Raw genomic sequence first — 19,190 nt, forward strand, 5'->3', positions numbered from 1 at the left:
AACCCACTTCAGACCTAAAGACACATATAGACTGAAAGTGAGAGGATGGAAAAATACATTCCATGCAAATGGGAAGCAAAAGTAAGTATTTTTTTACTTTCAAAAGAAAGTTGTTTTTTTTTTTTTTAACAATCCTCATATCAAACAAAATAGACCTTAAACTAAAGAACAATATAAGAGATAAGGAAGGACACTACATATTGACCAAGGGATCAATCCAAGAGGAAGACATAACAATTGTAAATATCTATGCACCCAACATAGGAGCATCTCAATACGTAAGACAAACACTAACAAACATAAAAGGAAAAATTGACAATAACACAATAATAGTAGACTTTGACACCCCACTCACACCAATGGACAGATCATCAAAACAAAATTAATAAGGAAACACAAGTCTTAAATGATACATTAGATGAAATGGATTTCATTGATATCTTCAGGACATTCGATCCAAATGCAAAAGAATACCCCTTCTTCTGATGTGCACATGGAACATTCTCCAGAATCAACCACATCTTGGGTCACAAATCAAACCTTAGTAAATTTAAGAAAATTAAAATCATATCAAGTATCTTCAACCACAGTGCTACGCGACTAGATATCAATTACAAGAAAAAAATCTAAAAAACACAAACACATGGAGATTAAACAACACGTTTCTAAATAACCAACAGGTTTCTGAAGAAATCAAAAGGGAAGTCAGAAAATTTCTAGAAACAAATGACAATGAAAACATGACAACTCAAAACCTATGGAATGCAGCAAAAGCAGTCCTAAGAGAAAAATGTATAGCAATGCAATCCTACCTCAAGAAACAAGGAAAACGTCAAATAGACAACCTAACTTTTCACCTAAAGCAACTGGAAAAAGGAGAACCAAAAACCCTCAAAATCAGTAGAAGGAAACATCAAGATCTGAGCAGAAATAAATGAAAAAGAAATGAAAGAAACAATAGTAAAGATTAATAAAACTAAAAGCTGGTTCTTTGAGAAGATAAACAAAATTGACAAACCTTGAGCCAGACTCATCAAGAAAAAGAGAAGAAGCAAATCAACAAAATTAGAAATGAAAAAGGAGAGGTTACAACAGACAATGCAGAAATGCAAAGGATTATAAGAGACTATTATGAACAACCATATGGCAATAAAATGGATAACCTGGAAGAAAGGGACAGATTCTTAGAAAAGTTCCATCTTCCAAGACTGAACAGGAAGAAATAGAAATTATGAACAACCCAATTATAAGCACTGAAATTGAAACTGTGATCAAAAATCTCCCCCAAAACAAAAGCCCAGAATATAAAAGCAGCTCATAGAGCTCAATACCAGAAAAACAAACAACCCAATCAAAAAGTGGGAAAAAGACCTAAACAGACATTTCTCCAAAGAAGACATACAAATGGTTAACAAACACATGAAAAGATGCTCAACATCGCTCATTATTAGAGAAATGCAAATCAAAACCACAATGAGATATCACCTCATGCTGCTCAGAATGGCCATCGTCAAAAAGTCTACAAACCGTAAATACTGGAGAGGGTGTGGAGAAAAGGGAATACTGTTGCGCTGTTGGTGGGAATGTAAATTGATACAGCCACTGTGAAAGATGGTATGGAGATTCCTTAAAAAACTAGGATTAAAACCACCATATGACCCAGCAATCCCACTCCTAGGCCTATACTCTGAGGAAACTAAAATTGAAAAAGACACATGTATCTCATTCATTGCAGCACTGATTACAATAGCTAGAACATGGAAGCCACCTAAATGTCCATCGACAGATGAATGGATACAGAAGTTGTGGTACATATTTACAATGTACATATGGCTGTACATATACAGCCATAAAAAGGAATGCATTTGAGTCAGTTCTGATGAGGTGGATGAACCTAGAACCTATTATAGAGAGTGAAGTGAGTCAGAAAGAGATAAATATTGTATTCTAATGCGTATACATGGAATCTAGAAAAATGGTACTGAATTAATTTACAGGGCTACATGGAGAAACAGACATAGAGAATAGACTTATGGACATGGGGAGAGGGGAGGAGAGGGTGAGAGGTATGGAAAGAGTAACATGGAAACTTATATTACCATATGTAAAATAGATAGCCAAGGGGGAATTGCTGTATGGCTCAGGAAGCTCAAAAAGGGGCTCTTTATCAACCTAGAGGAGTGGGATGGAGAGGGAGCTTCTAAAGGGAAGGGTGTATGTATACCTATGGCTGATTCATGTTGAGGTTTGACAGAAAACAACAAAATTCTGTAAAACAATTATCCTTCAATAACAGAATAAATTTTAAAAATGTTTAAAAAATTGTCTTGTCCTTTTGTTGAAAGATAGTGCTTCAGGTTATTTTTCATGTGCTGCAATCTGCTGTTGTCAGTCTGCTTATGTAGCAATACAAGATGTTAATACGATATCTCAGTCTTAGGTGTTCACAGTTCTGTTTTACAAGCAATTTTCATAGTACACATGGGGAAAATATTTTAAAATATACCTCTCTTTCTCTGTCTCTCATTTTTTTACACTAAGCAAAATTTATAAAGAAAAAAAAAAGTGGTAAACTGTCAAAAGAGACTTTTGAGTTACAGGGTGTATATTCCAGAGAAGAGGGTTGGAACTTTTTTCTTCTGTGTTTCAGTAAAACTTTATAGAAACAAGCAACTGGTTGGTTTTTGCCTGTGGATGATAATCCGAGACTCCTGCTAAACGGGTATGTGGAAAGTTTTTTTCTACTTATAAAGGAGATTTAAATTTTAGGAAAGATGAAGGGGGAAAACACATGACTGTTGGGAATTCTTAACTGTCATGAGACTTTAAAAGAAAATAAGGTGAATTGCTGATTCAGATAGATTTGGGAGGGGTTTCTGGTATAAAATAAAAGAAATAGGCTTTCCAATGAATAGATACCTGGATGCGGTGCTCATTATCATCCATAGTCACTATTTTACATTTGGGGTGGATTGTATCATGTCTCTTGGCAGCCATCTCCTTGTAGATTATTGATTATAGATACAGCAATGGCAGAGGATAGTTACCTCACCCCTTGGTAAAGGCTACTTGCAATAATAATATATTATAAGGAATCCTGTAAATTTGGTGTCGTAGTAGTGGAAAGAATTCTCTTACAATTCAGATACTTATGTGACTTTTTAAAATATCACTCATAAATGATTATAGCTATTCTGAACTCCTTTTGGTTTTGAAATGTAATGATTCTATATGCTTTAATGTACTTTGTTTATCTTCAGGTATAATTCCATATAAAGGAATATAAAAATATAGATAAGAAAATCTGATTTTGTGAAATTAATATTTTTCTGATGCATGTTTGACAAATAGTTAAGATTATGTAAGCTTGTTTTAAAGAGATGGAAATATATTTCTTTTCTACTTGATTCTTCTCTGTGTATGTGAATACGTCTTTGTATATTACTAATACAGGGCCTTTAAATATTAAAGATGAATTTCTACTTTTAATAGTTACTTTTCTAATAAAGAGTGAGATATTTCATGAAGTCATTTTGGGGGGACCTGCAATGAGATTCTTTTTTTTTTTTATTGAGTATAGTTGATTTATAATATCTTATTAAACTATACAGCACAGTGATCCAGATATATGGATGTAGATATTCCTTTTCAGATTCTTTTCCCTTATAGATTATTGCAAAATATTGAGTATAGTTCCCTGTGCTCTACAGTAGGTCCCTGTTGGTGATCTGTTTTATATATAGTAGTATGTATCTATTAATCCCAAACTCTTAATTTATCACTTCCCCATCTTTCCCCTTTAGTAACTTGTTTGTTTTCTATGTCTCTGAGTCTCTTTCTGTTTTGCAAATAAGTTCATTTGTATCATTCTTTTAAAAATTGCACATATCAATGGTATGATACTTGTCTTTCTGTCTGGCTTACTTCACTGAGTATGATAATCTCTAGATCCATCCATATTACTGCAGATAGCATTATTTCATTCTTTTCTATGGCTGAGTAATATTCCATTGTATATATGTACCACATTTTCTTTATCCATTCATCTGTTGATGGACATTTACTTGCTTCCATATCTTGGCTATTGTAAATAGTGCTTCTGTGGACATTAAGATGCATGTATCTTTTCAAATTATGTTTTCTGAGGATATATGCTCAGGAGTGGGATTGCTGGATCATATAGTAACTCTGTTTTTAGTTTTCTCTGGAAAAGCTGTTTTATTTTTGATTTTGTTGTCACATTTTTTTGCCTTTAATTATTTGTTGTTACTGTTATGTTAGAAATCTGTTTACTGTGGAAGGAATTAATTTAAATGGGTGTAGTGAAGATTTTTTTTTAAATGTAGTTTTGGTAAACATCTTTCTTGATATGTTTCCAAAGGGAAAAAGGTAGTTCCTGCTTTCTTAAATTTGATGGTTTTAGTCACACTCATTTTTAAAATTTCTGCACTAACAAAATTTTATTTGAACATTGAAGGTAGGAAAGAGAATCTTTTAAGACAGACATTTCAAAAAACAGCATTTAATTAAAAGACCCTTTTATGTAAATTTTTTTACTTTTTAATTCTTATGTGAAAGCTGTTACTTAGACTTGATTTGGTATTTTTAGACATTCATCAAATTGTCATTTCATTATTTTAAAATCAGTACTCTTTGGGAAATAGATGACTAATATTAATGTCATCATTATCAGGAAATAGCTCAGCATCTGTGTGATATTTTTTAGATGTACTGAAATTCTTTTTACAGGTTTGGTTTTTATAACATGTCTTAGTTACTGGATTATGGAGGAAAAGATTCTCACTATTCTGGCATAATGGAGCTAGCTGCATAATTCTGGAGAAGTAAATGCTGAATGGGAAGACTTGGCTAGCTAGAAGTAAAAGCATGGACTCTAAAGAACTAATTTGCCTTCTGAAGTTTTGATTTGTGTTGACAGGAGAAGAGCAGGCTATAAATGATGAAGCAATGCTGGAAAACAGTAATTTCTTCATTTTAACCTTGTTATAATAGAAATTATTTGAAATGCTTTCTCAGCCTTAAAATATCTTCATGCTTGAAAATAACAGAAAATGTGTCTAATGATATGCTTTAGGATATTTACGCTTTGCTTTTGTTTTGGTTTTTAGTCACATGTTGACTTACAAGTAATCTGATGCTCCGAGGTTCACCATTTTAGATTTGTGTCATGCACATAATGTCTTCTGTAGGAGATAATCTACTAAAACAACATGATAGATTCATATTTTATTGACTATTGATTGATCTGTACAGGGCTCTTGATGCTACAAAAATATATATGTTAACTCTCCATGACTTTTCCTTCCTATCACTTTTACAAAGAGCATTTGTTAGGTAGTTTTATGTTATTCCTGGAGGACAGTAGTGGCTGAAATCTTACAAGGCTGTTACAGGTGGAAATTGAGTTCTAGCTCCTTTTGGTGAAATAAGCACTCTGTTATCTTTAAATATCATTTTCAGTTCATTTTACCTGTGTGCTTACTATTTTAAATGCTATACTTTTTTGAAATTGAGGTAGGTTACTGCTACCTTGAATGTGATTACAGAGTTAGATATTCCATTCTATTCTATTAAAGATTAGAGAGAAACATTCAGAAGTTTCCTTCTTTTCAGGTCAAAGATGGAGGTGGAGACTATATGGCTTTTGTTTATTCATTTTATGAACACTTAGCATTTCTTTCTCTTATGAAATAAGAACATTAAACTTTTTTGTTATTGTTAAAAGTTTGCTGAAGATTGACAGCACTTTTCTAGTGTATTGTCAATGAAAAGGGCAGAGGAAACAAAAGTGGATTTCAAGTCCCTGCTTTAATTTGATTTTGGTTTACTTTGTTTTTATTTCTTTTGGTATTCATGCATTACACGTAGTATTTATCTAACTTGTCTATTAGATACAAGAGACAAACTTCCATTAATTACTTCATAGTTATTTTTTGTCTGTGCCTTTTACATAGTTGTTCCTCCATGGAGCTCCAGTTGCTGTAAATAGTACTATGCTGCTGCTACTGCTGCTAAGTCATTTCAGTCGTGTCCCACTCTGTGTGACCCCATAGACAGCAGCCCACCAGGCCCCGCCATCCCTGGGCCTCCCGGAGTTTACCCAAACTCATGTCCATCGAGTCGGTGATGCCACCCAGCCATCTCATCCTCTGTCGTCCCCTTCTCCTCCTGCCCCCAATCCCTCCCAGCATCAGGGTCTTTTCCAATGAGTCAGCTCTTCGCATCAGGTGGCCAAAGTATTGGAGTTTCAGCTTCAACATCAGTCCTTCCAATGAACACCCAGAACCGATCTGCTTTAGGATGGACTGGTTGGACCTCCTTGCAGTCCAAGGGACTCTCAAGAGTCTTCTCCAACACCACAGTTCAAAAGCATCAATTCTTCGGCGCTCAACTTTCTTCATACTAATATTTTAAGTTATACAATGAGAAGAAAATAAACACTTTTCAAACTGTACTAGATAAGTTTTTTTTTTTTTTTTACAAAGAAGACCCCTTAATTCTCAATATTGCTCATGTTTTAAATTACAGTGTACTAAATAATGTTTGACTGTTTCTTCCATTTCCCTGTGCATTATAGCCAGCAGAGAGTTTTTAATGTTTTGATAAAAATTTGTGAAGGGAAGAGAATAATTATAATTCTTTCTATTGATTATTGTGATCACACTGCATGATTTCAGTTTGCACAGTCTATTTTCATATGCAAAGGGAGGACTGCCTTTATTTAACTCATATAAACAAATATCTTTATATTTTCCTTTATACTTATGTGTTGTATTTTTTGTCCTGGTTGAATGAGCATTGCCAGTAAGCCTAAAAACTAAGGAACAGTTTGTACTCCTTTATCTCCCGCGCGCACGCGTGTGTGGGTGAGTGTGTGCGCGCTCATGGCTACAGTCCATGGGGGCACAAAAAGTCAGACACGACTGAGTGATTCACTCACTTTCACTTTAAGATAGAGATAGACAACACAAGTAATAGCAGTAAGACAAGTTGTAATCATCTCTTAAAGGAGATACAAACAAGATGCTACTTTGAGCTAGGAATATGTAGAGGATAATTCTTCATTGAGAAGATGGCGTTTAAGCTGAGTCTTGGGAAATGCATTGGTATTTGGCAGTCAAAAATAGAGACAAAGGGCATTCTGAAGAGAAGGAAAAATACAGTGTACTTTACAGAGTTATAAGTTTTCCTGTTGTAGTTCATAAAAACTTGGGGTCTACACTTCATGAATACTCAAATCCTATCTTGATTTTTTTCTCCAAAACTCGTAAAAACGTTTTGGTTTGATGCTTAAACTCATAAGTTGTATTATGGCTCTGGACTTAATAATTTAGGTCATTTTGTTTATTCTGATTTTAATGACTCTGAGGACAGTGGACTATTTCTAAGTCTTAATGCAGTCAACAGATAGTAAATATATAAGCCAAAAAGGCTGATATTTCTGTAAATTTTCTGTGTACAGAGTGAATTTGAGTAAATGGAGTTTTCAGAGCATATAATCTTTTAAAACATTTCTGTAATATTTCTCTAGATTGCTTTCCTCCCATTTTTCTTACTCAGTGAATGAATTATGTTTACTTAAAAGCAATAATAATTTTTTTCCCCCATAGGTTTTCTGTGAAGACCCTGATTGATCGGTCCTGCTTTGAGACAATTGATGATTCTTCTCCTGAATTTAACAACTTTGCAGCCATTTTGGAACAGATTCTAAGTCACCGACTGAAAGGTAATAGCGCTAATGTATTACTTATTCTTCCAACAGTTCTGTTATTAACAAGCTTGAGATTTTAGAAATTATACGGTTTAGTGTGATTTAGACTGCAGCATCTTGAGAAACAAAAAACTGATTTTAGAACACCTAATCTTTTGGCTATGTCCCTGGTAAAGAATCTATTCTTGAATTTATACCCATTTCCAGGATGCATTAAAAATGTTGAATATTAATTGCCACATACAAGAAGCAGATTCACTTTCTATATGTAATTAAAATAAAAGCTTAAATTAAAAGGTAACTCATCTTCAAAGATTACTAGTTGGTATTTTAATCAGTTTACAGAGGAGCACCAGGCGTTGTTTGCTTAATCTTTTCTTTATTAAATTTCAAAATCTTTGGAAATTTTTTAGCAGTAAGTAGATTAAAAAAGAGCTATGTAAAAGAGATGCTGGACTTAAACATCGGTAAATGTATTTATGTCAGAAACATAAATCTCTTAAAATTTAAAAGAAAAAATGAAAACTGTGTTCCTTCAGACATATGATACTTTTAAATTAAAAATATACATCTGTATAATATAGCTGATAACATCAAGAAATAGTATGTAGTATATAAATTTTAGTAGTAATAAATGATAACTCTATCACATTAATTCAGTTGCCTACTTTCTCTAAAGGAAATTTGATCATTAGATGGTTTCACTTAAGTTTTTATTATCTTTATGATCTTAATGGTATAGTAATTTCAAATAAGTAATGTTTTGGTGATATAATTTATGAGCATCTCAAATTTAATCTGAAAGTTAATTCTGTTTTTTGCTTTTTAGTGCTGAAAGCATCAATTTTTACTATAATTGTTTAAATCAGTTGAGCAGTCCTGTAGGCTTATGATAAATGGTTGAATTTAATTAAATGTTAAATGAGGTAACAAAATCTGAATTCATTCAGCCCTTTGCATCTTAAAATGGGATCCGTAAAAATCACTGGTGCTTTTCTGTTAAAGTTCATTGTTCTGTATATTTAAAGGTTTATTTATTTTTCTTAGTTTTGCTATTTGCTATTTTCTAAATTTTCCATGTTACCCTTTATGAGAAAATAAGTTTTTATGAAAGCAAAGTGTCTGAAAATATTTTGAAATATTTTCATAGTTACTATATTGTGTTATCATTTTTAAAACTTTATATGTAAATTTACAAATAATATTTAAAACATGTGAAATGCAGTGATGTTTGAGGTATCTTAATGTTCCACAAAGGTTTTATCATAAGACCTCAATTCCCTTGATTTGGTATACCATTTAGCATTTAATTTGTTCACAAAATACATAAACTACAAAGAAAACAAACCATGTTGATCTAGCCATGCTGAGTGATGGGGTAGACTCACTACTATATAAGTGGCACATCTCTCTGCCATTTTATGAATCATTTCTCAGCAAAATACACCTTGTAGACCTTTAGACTGACTTCTTCACCATAAATGTTATTTCTATAGAAGCCAGTGGACTGCTGTGTTGAGAATACAATCTCTAGTTATTTTATGGATAAGAATTCCACTAGAATGACAGTAAGAATGATGATTCTGAAATCTGTGAATTTTTTAAGCTTGGTAAGATTAATAATTTAAAACATGCTTTTAAAAAAGTTCCTGTAGATCAACTATGGTGGTCACTGTTGTTAGTATGGATATGAATCATGAAATGATCTGTAACTTTCATGATGAGGTAGTTTATTAAAGATTCAGGTGTCTAGAAAGTTTCATATAGTATTGCCCATTTTTTGCTATTCTAATATGTAGCAAACTGCCTTTAGTTTTGCAAAAGTTATATAATTATTTTGATAATATAGTGTGTTCACTTATAATTTAGTTAATGTAACAACTAATTTTTTCTATTCTTTCCTTGATAGAAGAAGTTTAAAATGTATAATTTCTTGGGTTTACAAGGCTTACTTTTCTGTAGCTACTTTTAATTTTTTTAATAAAAAGGCATTTAGTTCATCAGTTTTTTTCAGAGGAAAAACAAAAACTCACCCCAGGCCCACTATAGGCTGTACTGACACAGGTAGCAAAGGGAGCATCATTCATTCTAACAGCCCATTATAAACAAAAGAACAAGACTTTTAAAATCACATATATTAATGTCGTCTGCAGTAATGCTGTAATGAGATGATGATCTTACTTTTCTGGAATATAGCTGTGAGCTAAGAATTGATCACAGAATGGAAAGTTCAAAGGAGCCTTAGTTCATGTCTTCACTTCAGTCATTTTTTAACTTTTGCTCTAAAGCATAATCCTTTTCTCCAGCTCACTTCCACCTCCCTTAATAAAAGTCACTGCAGATGCTGGATATGTAAGTGGAAGGTCTTGTTGAAGCTGGGTGGGAATATCAGGCATTTTTCCAGCTCAGCAGCAATCACACCCCACCTCCACAGTACCACTTCAGGCAGCACCATTAATCATAGCTTAAAAATCACTAGTCTGTCTCCTACTGAAGCAATCCACCAAGCGATATTTCCAGCTGGTGGACATACGGTCTTCATTTGAATACTTCTGATATCGGGGAACAAAGGATAGTACAGCAGCCTTATTCATTATTTTTTGGGCAGTTCAGATTGTTAGAAAATTCTGATGTATAATATAAGAAGTCAGCTTAGGTGACCGTGCTCTGCTGCCTCTCTTTAAAATTGCGAGCCTAATACATATTAAAAGTCGCTATTACGTAATCCTTTTTCCTTAGTTCCCCTTTTCTTTCTTCAGGTGAAGTATCTCTAGTTCTTTCAGTCTTCTGGAACCACTATAGTCTCATTCTTCGGGTTTATCAGTGGTTTACTGGACCTTAAAATCTGGTACTCAGAGCTGAGTAAAGTGCTTCAGATAGGCTAACTTCTGTGTTGGCTGGAGTTTGAGATTACAGTGACTTTCTGATTCCCACATCACACTTTTGTTTGTGTTTAAGTAAAGGCCAAGTAAAATCCCAAAGCTTCTAAAAGCTAAACTGTTGCTTGTCTTATGTTTTAGATTCTCTAAATCAGTTGCTAGAAATCAAGTTTGATAGGGACAAATGAAGTATTATTTTCCTAATCATTCTCATTTATTTTTTAAAAATATTTATTTATTTGGCTGTACCAGGTCTTAGCTGCCATATGAAAGTATGAAAGTGTTAGTTGCTTAGTCATGTCCGACTCTTTGTGACCCGCCAGGCTCCTCTGTCCGCGGGATTCTCCAGGCAAGAATATTGGAGTGGGTTGCCATGCCGTCCTCTAGGGGATCTTCCCCACCCAGGGATCGAACCCAGGCCTCTGGCATTGCAGGCGGATTCTTTACTGTCTGAGCCATCAGGGGAGCCATTTGCCTTTTGCGAGATCTTTCAGTTGTGGCATGTGGGATTTTAGTTGTGGCATGCAAACTCTGAGTTGCAGCATGTGATATCTAGTTCCTTGACCAGGGGTGGACCCTGGCTTCCCTGCATTGGGAGTCTTAGCCCGTGGGCCCACCAGGAAAGTGCCCTTCATCATTCACTCTAGAGATAGATGAAGTGGCTATAAAAATAAAATTTTGGAGGATTTCTACTTTCAGGAAGATAAAGTAGACATACTTTCCCCTACTTCTCCCATTAAACTCTAGACCTATAAAACACAAGACTCGGAAAGGTAGGGAGAAGAAGGCTAGGGCCTTTGGTTCCTTAAGGATGGCATAGTGGCAGGTCTCTTGGATTCTCTGCTTGCTTTATATCCAACACTGAGTACTGGATAAGCCAGTAGCCTGCGGGCATCAACAGGAGGATGCCCATACACACACAGTCTGACAAAGATCTGCTGTCTCTAGCTAAAAGACCAGGAATAGAAGGAATAGAACACCCTGGCAAGATAGGAGACTTTTTAGACACAGTCTACTCCATTTTAGCCAAATACTACAGAAAAACTGGCATTACCCCAACCCAGACCTGAAGAGGCTGAGTGGAGAACTTAGAATTCCATCCTCATGAGAACAGAGTATCTCAGCAGCACCACAGTGTGGTATCAGAGAAGACCAAGCAGAGAGCTGGCACTTCTTCCCTCCTCACTGGTTGTGAGCCTTGTCTTCTCACCTGTTCCCATACTGTGTTCATAGAGAGCCTGGATTTTGATCCCTTGTGTTGTGAAGTCACTTAGTCGTGTCCGACTCTTTGTGACCCCATGGACTGTAGCCCACCAGGCTCCTCCATCCATGGAATTTTCTAGGCAAGAGTGTTGGAGTGGGTTGCCATGGATTTTGATCCCTACCCAGCAGCAATGAGGTGTATTAGAGAGTTATGTCTTTGGACCATCACCCAGCAGTGATGAGGCTGCTCCCAGTGCATTGTCAGCCAGCCTATACTCCCACCTCCACCCCAGCGTAATGAGGACTCCTCCCTGAAATGTCAGTGAAGGCCCCCAGGAAGCTTGAACCTCTCCCTCTACATGTCAGTAATGAAGTGTGGTGCCTTCCACCCCGTGACCTTCCCCTGCTGGAGCAGTGTCACAGAAAGCCAGTTAAAACAGAAGGTTTAAATAAGATCCATAGTCTCATAACACAGTATGAACATATCCAGGTTTCATTCAAAGATGGCTTTTCATACCAAGAACCAGGAAGATGTGTAACAAAAGGCAATAGATGTCAACACTGAGATGATAAAAGGTGTTAGAATTACTGATACAGATCACAAATCAGTCATGACAAAAATGCTTCACTGAAGCAATTACAAACATTCTTGAAACAAGTGAAAAAATAGAAAAACACTGCAAAGAAATAGAAGATAAAAAGAAGAAACAAGTTGAAATTTTGATACAGAAAAGTACAAAACCAAAATGGAAAGTTCTATGGTTAGGCTCAGTAGGAAAGTGAAGGGGGAAGAGGAAAGACTCAGTGAACTGGAAGACAAAGCAATCGAAACTTCCTAATTAAATGACAGAGACTCAAAATAATCTAAAATTAGAAAGAAGATACTTAAACAAAAAGCCTCATGGATCTGTGGGATCATAACAAAAGGTCTAAAATTCTTGCCATCAGAGTCCTTGAAGGAGAGAAAGAGGACAAGACTGAAAATGTACTCAAAGAAATAATGACTGAAAATTTCTGAAATTTGGCAAAAGATGTAAACATAGACTCAAGAAAGTTTCCTTTTATTTTGTACTTTTCTGTTTGTTTCCTCTGCTTTTGATTTCTCTTTTTCCTATTTCCTGTGAATTGTTTCAAAACTTTTTAGAATTCCATCTTTATTAATCGATAGTGTTTTTGAGTGTATCTCTTTGTGTGTGTGTGTGTATATATAGTAGTGATTGCTCTAGGTATTATATATACGTAACTTGTCACGGTCTGTTGGTATCATCATTTTCCAATCTGAAACTTAAAAACTTTACCTTTCTTCATGAGCATTACTCTCCTCTATTTATAAATTATTTTAGCTGTTTCTTGTACATACATTTAGAACCACATTAGACAGTGTTACAATGTTTCTTTCCACCATCAAATTTAATTGAGAAAATTTGAGAGGAGAAAGCAAGTCTGTTTTTCAGGTTACAGAGGGACTTAACTGCTGTGTCATTTCTTGAGTTCCAAGGTCCCTAGTTGGTCCTTTTTTAAAATTCTCCACCTTCAGAATCTTCTTTGCTTTGTTTTATACATAATGTCAGGGTTTAGGGTTGTATTTAGCAGGGGAGAGCATCTACTTTATGTTTCTGGAACCAGTAGTCTTTAATTTTTTAATGTGAATAATTGCATCAGTAGTTTTTCTAATGTTTATTCATCCATATATCCTTGGGAACAATCTAATTTGGACCTCATGTATTATTTTAATATACTTTGTAAGATTTAGGATTTTTCTTTTTTTCCTTTTTGGCTCTGCTGATTCTCAGTTGCTGTGCGGACTTTTCTCTAGTTGTGGCAAGCAGGGGCTATTGTTTAGTTGCGGTGTGTGGGCTTCTCATTGCAGTGGCTTCTCGTGGGCTCCAGGGTGCAGGCTTCAGTAGTTGTGGCACGTGGGCTCAGTACTCGTGGCTCCTGGCCTCGGGAGCACACGCTCAGTAGTTGTGGTACACAGGCTTAGTTGCTCTGCGGCATGTGGAATCTTCGCACACCAGGGATCGAACCTGTGTCTCCTGCACTGGCAGGCAGATTCTTTACCACTGAGCCACCAGGGCAGCCCTAGTGGTAAGCTTTGATTCTGAGTTTATGAGCAAAATTTATCATTTTTCTGTTTGATACTTGGTACTTTTTTTGTTATCAAGGTTATATATACCTCATTAAATAAATGAAGGTGTTTTATCTTTTATTATCCTTGTAAGAATTTTGCATAATCTTGAAATAATCTATTAGGGAGAATTTGCCAGTAGAAACTCTGGGTCGAGTGGGGCAGGGACAAGACAGTGTGCATACACAAATGCAGTTTAATGGCTAATTTACTTGCTTAATGCTTATCAGTCTAGTTAGGTTGTTGATTTCTATATTCTTTTCTACAGTTGTCAGTTTCCTCTATATCCTCTTAATTATTTAACCTCTAGTTAGTTGCCATTTTTCCTTTCATTGTGACGCACTTAAAATAGATGAATTCAACTGAATGGTTTAAAAAAAGTCAAAGCTCACCGAAGAGATCTAAAGATACGTCACATGTTCATCCTTATGGCATTGTTAAAAGCTAAGATTCCTTTTTTCAAAAAAACCTTCTCCCTGTCTTTATCGTTTACCAGCCATCTACCTCCTCTGAAGGATATGGTATACAGTTGTTCCTAGATATCCTTGGAGGATTGGTTCTGAGGACCTCCTGGATACCAAAATCAGCAGATGCCCAAGTCCCTCATATAAAATGGCATAGTATTTACATATAACCTACACACACCCTCCCGTGTAGTTTGAATCTTCTGTAGATTACTTATGATGCCTAATACAGTGTAAATGCTATGCAGATAGTTGTCAGTTCTGTTCAATCGCTCAGTCGTGTCCGACTCTGCGACCCCATGAATCGCAGCACGCCAGGCCTCCCTGTCCAATTCCCAGAGTTCACTCAAACTCATGTCCATCGAGTCTGTGATGCCATCTTGCCATCTCATCCTCTGTCGTCCCCTTCTCCTCCTGCCCCCAATCCCTCCCAGCATCAGAGTCTTTTCCAATGAGTCGACTCTTCGCATGAGGTGGCCAAAGTATTGGAGTTTCAGCTTTAGCATCATTCCTTCCAAAGAAATCCCAGGGCTGATCTCCTTCAGAATGGACTGGTTGGATCTCCTTGCAGTCCCTTGGACTCTCAAGAGTCTTCTCAACACCACAGTTCAAAGCATAAATCCTTCGGTGCTCAGCCTTCTTCACAGTCCAACTCTCACATCCATACATGACCACAGGAAAATCCATAGCCTTGACTAGACGGACCTTTGTCGGCAAAGCAATGTCTCTGCTTTTGAATATGCTATCTAGGTTGGTCATAACTTCCCTTCCAAGGAGTAAGCGTCTTTTAATTTCATGGCTGCAGTCACCATCTGCAGTGATTTTGGAGCCCAGAAAAATAAAGTCTGACACTGTTTCCACTGTTCCCCTGTTTCCCCATGTATTTCCCATGAAGTGAAGGGAGCGGATGCCATGATCTTCGTTTTCTGAATGTTGAGCTTTAAGCCAACTTTTTCACTCTCCACTTTCACTTTCATCAAGATAGTTGTCAGCACCTGGTAAATTCAAATTTTGCTTTTTGGAAATTTCTGGAATTAAATTTTTTTTTTTTTCCCATCCACAGTTTGTTGAATCCATGGATACAGAGCGCCACCTGCATTTAATTCAGATTGCTTTTAAAGAATAAACAAAAGCTCTGTTAGTGACTACCTGGTATTATTTCTACACAGATGTCCCCTTTTATACCACTAATATTGATTATTAGTTTTTTTCTCTTTTTTTTCATGAGCACTGTTGCCAGAGATTTGTTAATTTTATGTCTTTCAAATAGACTAATAAAACAAATAACTTTGTTTTTGCCTATGTTGATTTTTAACCTTCTCTCCAAATGCTGCTTTGGCTACATTTAGAAGTTTGGATATGTTTTCTTTTCACTAATATTCATTTTCAGGTAATTTTTACTTTTTATTATTTCTTCTTTAGCATCTGTGTTATTTGGAAGTTTATTTTTAATGTTTCTGAAAATAGCTTTTACATTTTCACTTTTATTTCTATGTTAATTGACTTCTGATTAGAGAATTTGGTCTGGATGGCAGATGTTTTTGAAATTTATAAGATTTGCTTAATGGCTTAGTGTATGATTAATTTCCATAAATGTTGTATTATTAGATTCAATAAATGTTCTGTATTGAGAAGAATTTGTATTTTCCAGTTCTTGATTATGTTTTTCAAATACTAGTCACATTTTTGTCAGTTTGATCTATTAATAACAAGTTTTAAAGTATTATCCTGATGAATTTATTAAGTTATTCTTATAGATATGTCTATTTTTGCTTTCTGTATTTTGAGTCTATGTTGATGCATTCAGTTTTAGGGTTTTTCTAGAGTCTCTTATTTTCTGTGTTTGCCATGTTTAAAAGTGTATTTATTATATTTTATCTAGTATTTCTACTTTTGTGTTCGGAAGAGAGAAGATTTTCCTTAACTCCTGCTTTCCATTCCAAGGACAAAGTTTTGCTGTCTCTAGAGAGAGTTCCAAACTTTTCTCTTCTCTTCTTCTTTGAAAGTTATCGTTACCCTTTGTTGTGGATTTGAGTGAGCAGTTAAACTTAATGGTCAAAGTGTGTGATGTGATGTAAACAAGTCTGGCACCAGTAGGAAGTATTCATTAGTTCCTCTTAGATAGTTTCTATTGTCATGTAATTAAAAAATACTCAGATCTCTAGAAGAGTCAAAAATGGCAAGACTTCCTCTGTTGGCAGGGGTCAAGAAAAAACTTCTGAAAGAGATTTCATTTGAGACGTCTAGGTCAAGATGCAGGCATTTGAATATAAGGAATAAATCATAGGTAGCATGGAGAGAGGAAATGAGTTATGTCCAGGAAATACTGAGGAGTTTCTTTGGCTTTGCCCAGATAAATTCTGTATGTAGAAGGGCAAAATAAGGGTAGAAAGATAAGTTGGGATTACTTTTTGAACCACTTTGAATTACCTGAAGTTTACAAAGTTGGACAAAATAGTGTAAGAAGTTATTCAAAGTGTTTCAGAAGAATATATCAGAATCAAAACATTAATCTGGAAACAATATCTAGACACTTTGAGAGTTAGGAGAGCTTAGTGGTAGGGAGTCAGAAATGTTTGTTAAGATAAGTCTGGTTGAAAGGTAATGAGAGTCTGAACTGGATGGCAAAGGGAATTGAAATGAAAACACAGAGGTACTGTGCAAGCAGAATCTATAGGACTGGAGAATTCACTGGTGGTCCAGGGCTTAGGACATCGTGCTTTCACTGCCACTGTCCTGGGTTTGATCTGTGGTTGGGGAACTAAGATCCCACAAGCCGTGTGTCATGGTAGGGGAAAAAGGGATATATATATATATAGAACTTGAGCGTTGCTTATGTGTAGTAATGAGACTGGAGAGTTGAAAAGATGGTTTTCAATTAAAGATGAATAAGAAACAGTGGTGCCAGTACTCTGTAATGACCTATATGGGAAAAGAATCTAAAAGAGTGTGGCTCTGTGTATAACTGATTAACTTTGCTGGACAAACAGAAACTAACACAACATTGTAAATCAACTATATGCCAATAAAACTTCTTAAAAATGAAAAATACTCAGGGGTGTGTGTGTGTGTATATATATATCTGGATATTATATCACACATAATAATATATAATCACTGTTATTTAATAAATTCATATTTAGGTAATACAGTATATCATATATTATGTATATATTTTTAAGTTTAGATCTCCCTTTTTCCAAGTTTCCCCTTTTTTTACACATAAATTCACCCATTTGCATCCTGTAGCCCTGGTTTTTAAATACATTTTTGGTCCTGTAGATACAAAGTTTATTTTCTCCTTGGCAGTGAAGTCTGTTCTTGGTTATTACTCATTGAAACTATTAACAGCATTATTTCATTCTTTTTTATGACCGGGTAATATTTCATTGTATATGTACCACATCTGCTTTATCCATTCGTCTGTCAGTGGATATTAGGTTGCTTCCATGTCTTGGCCATTGTAAATAGTGCTACAGTGAACATTGGGGTGCATATATCTTTTGGAAGTATGGTTTTCTCCAGATTTGTGGGAAAAAGTGCAATTGCTGGATCATATGGTAGTTCTATATTTCATTCTTTTAAGGAACCTCCATAGTGTTCTCCAGTTGACCAGTTGTACCAGTTTATGTTCCTGCCAACAGTGCAGGAGGGTTCCTTTTTCTCCACATCCTCTCCAGCATTATTATTTGTATACTTTTTGTTGTTGGCCATTCTGACTGGTATGAGGTTATCATTGTAGTTTTGATTTGCATTTCTCTAATAATTAGTGATGTTGAGGATCTTTTCCTGTGCTTTTGGCCATCTATATGTCCTCTTTGGAGAAATGTCTGTTTAGATCTTACTCCTATTTTTTGGTTGAGTTGTTTATTTTTTTATATTGAGCTGCATGAGCTGTTTGTGTATTTTGGAGATTAATCCATTGTTGGTCTCTTTGTTTGCAAATATTTTCTCCCATTTTGTGAAAATGGTTTTCATTTTGTTTACACTTTCTTTTTTGTGCAAAAACTTTTAAGTTTAAATGGGTCCCATTTGTTAATTTTTGTTTTTATTACTTTAGGAGGTGGATCCAAAAAGATATTGTTCCAGTTTATGTTATAGTGTGTTCTGCCTGTTTTCCTCTAAGAGATTTATAGTGTCTGGATCTTATATTTAGGTATTTGACCCATTTTGAGTTTATTTTTATGTATGATGTTAAAGAATGTTCTAGTTTTATTCTTTTACATGCTGTCCAGTTTTCCCAGCACCACTTATTAGAGACTGTCTTTTCTCCATGATTTTATTCTTGACTTGTTTGTCTTATTAGCTGGCTATGGTGCATAGGTTTATCTCTCCACTTTCTGTTGTGTTCCATTAATCTATCTATCTGCTTTTGTGCCAGTCCCATACTGTTTTGATGACCAAATACTTTGTAGTATACTTTGTAGTATAGTCTGAAGTCAGGGAGCCTGATTCCTCCAGCTCTGTTTTTCTTTCTCAAGATTGTTTTGGCTATTGAGGGTCTTTTGTATTTCCATACAAATTGAAAACTTTTTTTTGTTCTAGTTCTGTGAAAAAATACCACTGGTAATTTGATATGAATTGCATTGAATGTCTAGATTGCTTTGGGTAGCATAATTATTTTGACAGTATTTTCATTCTTCCAATCCAAGGACATGGTATATCTTCTGTCTGCTTGTCATCTTTGATTTCTTTCATTAGTGTTTCATAGTTTTATGACTACAGGTCTTTTGCCTCCTTACATAGGTTTATTCCTAGGTATTTTATTCTTTCAGATGGGACAG

The 19,190-nt window shown here is 35.2% G+C and overlaps 2 protein-coding genes across 5 annotated transcripts in view; one reads left to right on the top strand and one right to left on the bottom strand.

Moving 5' to 3' along the window:
- LOC133246745 (ATP-dependent translocase ABCB1-like) overlaps nucleotides 1–5,932 on the bottom strand; it is a 109,933-nt gene extending 104,001 nt beyond the window's left edge. The window contains exon 1 of the mRNA XM_061415372.1: nucleotides 5,928–5,932. The gene's annotated coding sequence lies outside the window, so the exon portion shown is untranslated. The remainder of the gene's footprint in view (nucleotides 1–5,927) is intronic.
- The window catches only part of RUNDC3B (RUN domain containing 3B), a 170,688-nt gene that overhangs the window by 18,492 nt on the left and 133,006 nt on the right, over nucleotides 1–19,190 (top strand). For all 4 annotated transcript variants that reach the window (XM_061413723.1, XM_061413726.1, XM_061413724.1 and 1 more), the window contains exon 2: nucleotides 7,632–7,747. In XM_061413723.1, coding sequence (XP_061269707.1) covers nucleotides 7,632–7,747 — 116 coding nt within the window. The remainder of the gene's footprint in view (nucleotides 1–7,631; nucleotides 7,748–19,190) is intronic.

The sequence above is a fragment of the Bos javanicus genome, chromosome 4, assembly GCF_032452875.1.
Source record: "Bos javanicus breed banteng chromosome 4, ARS-OSU_banteng_1.0, whole genome shotgun sequence".
Lineage (NCBI taxonomy): Eukaryota > Metazoa > Chordata > Mammalia > Artiodactyla > Bovidae > Bos > Bos javanicus.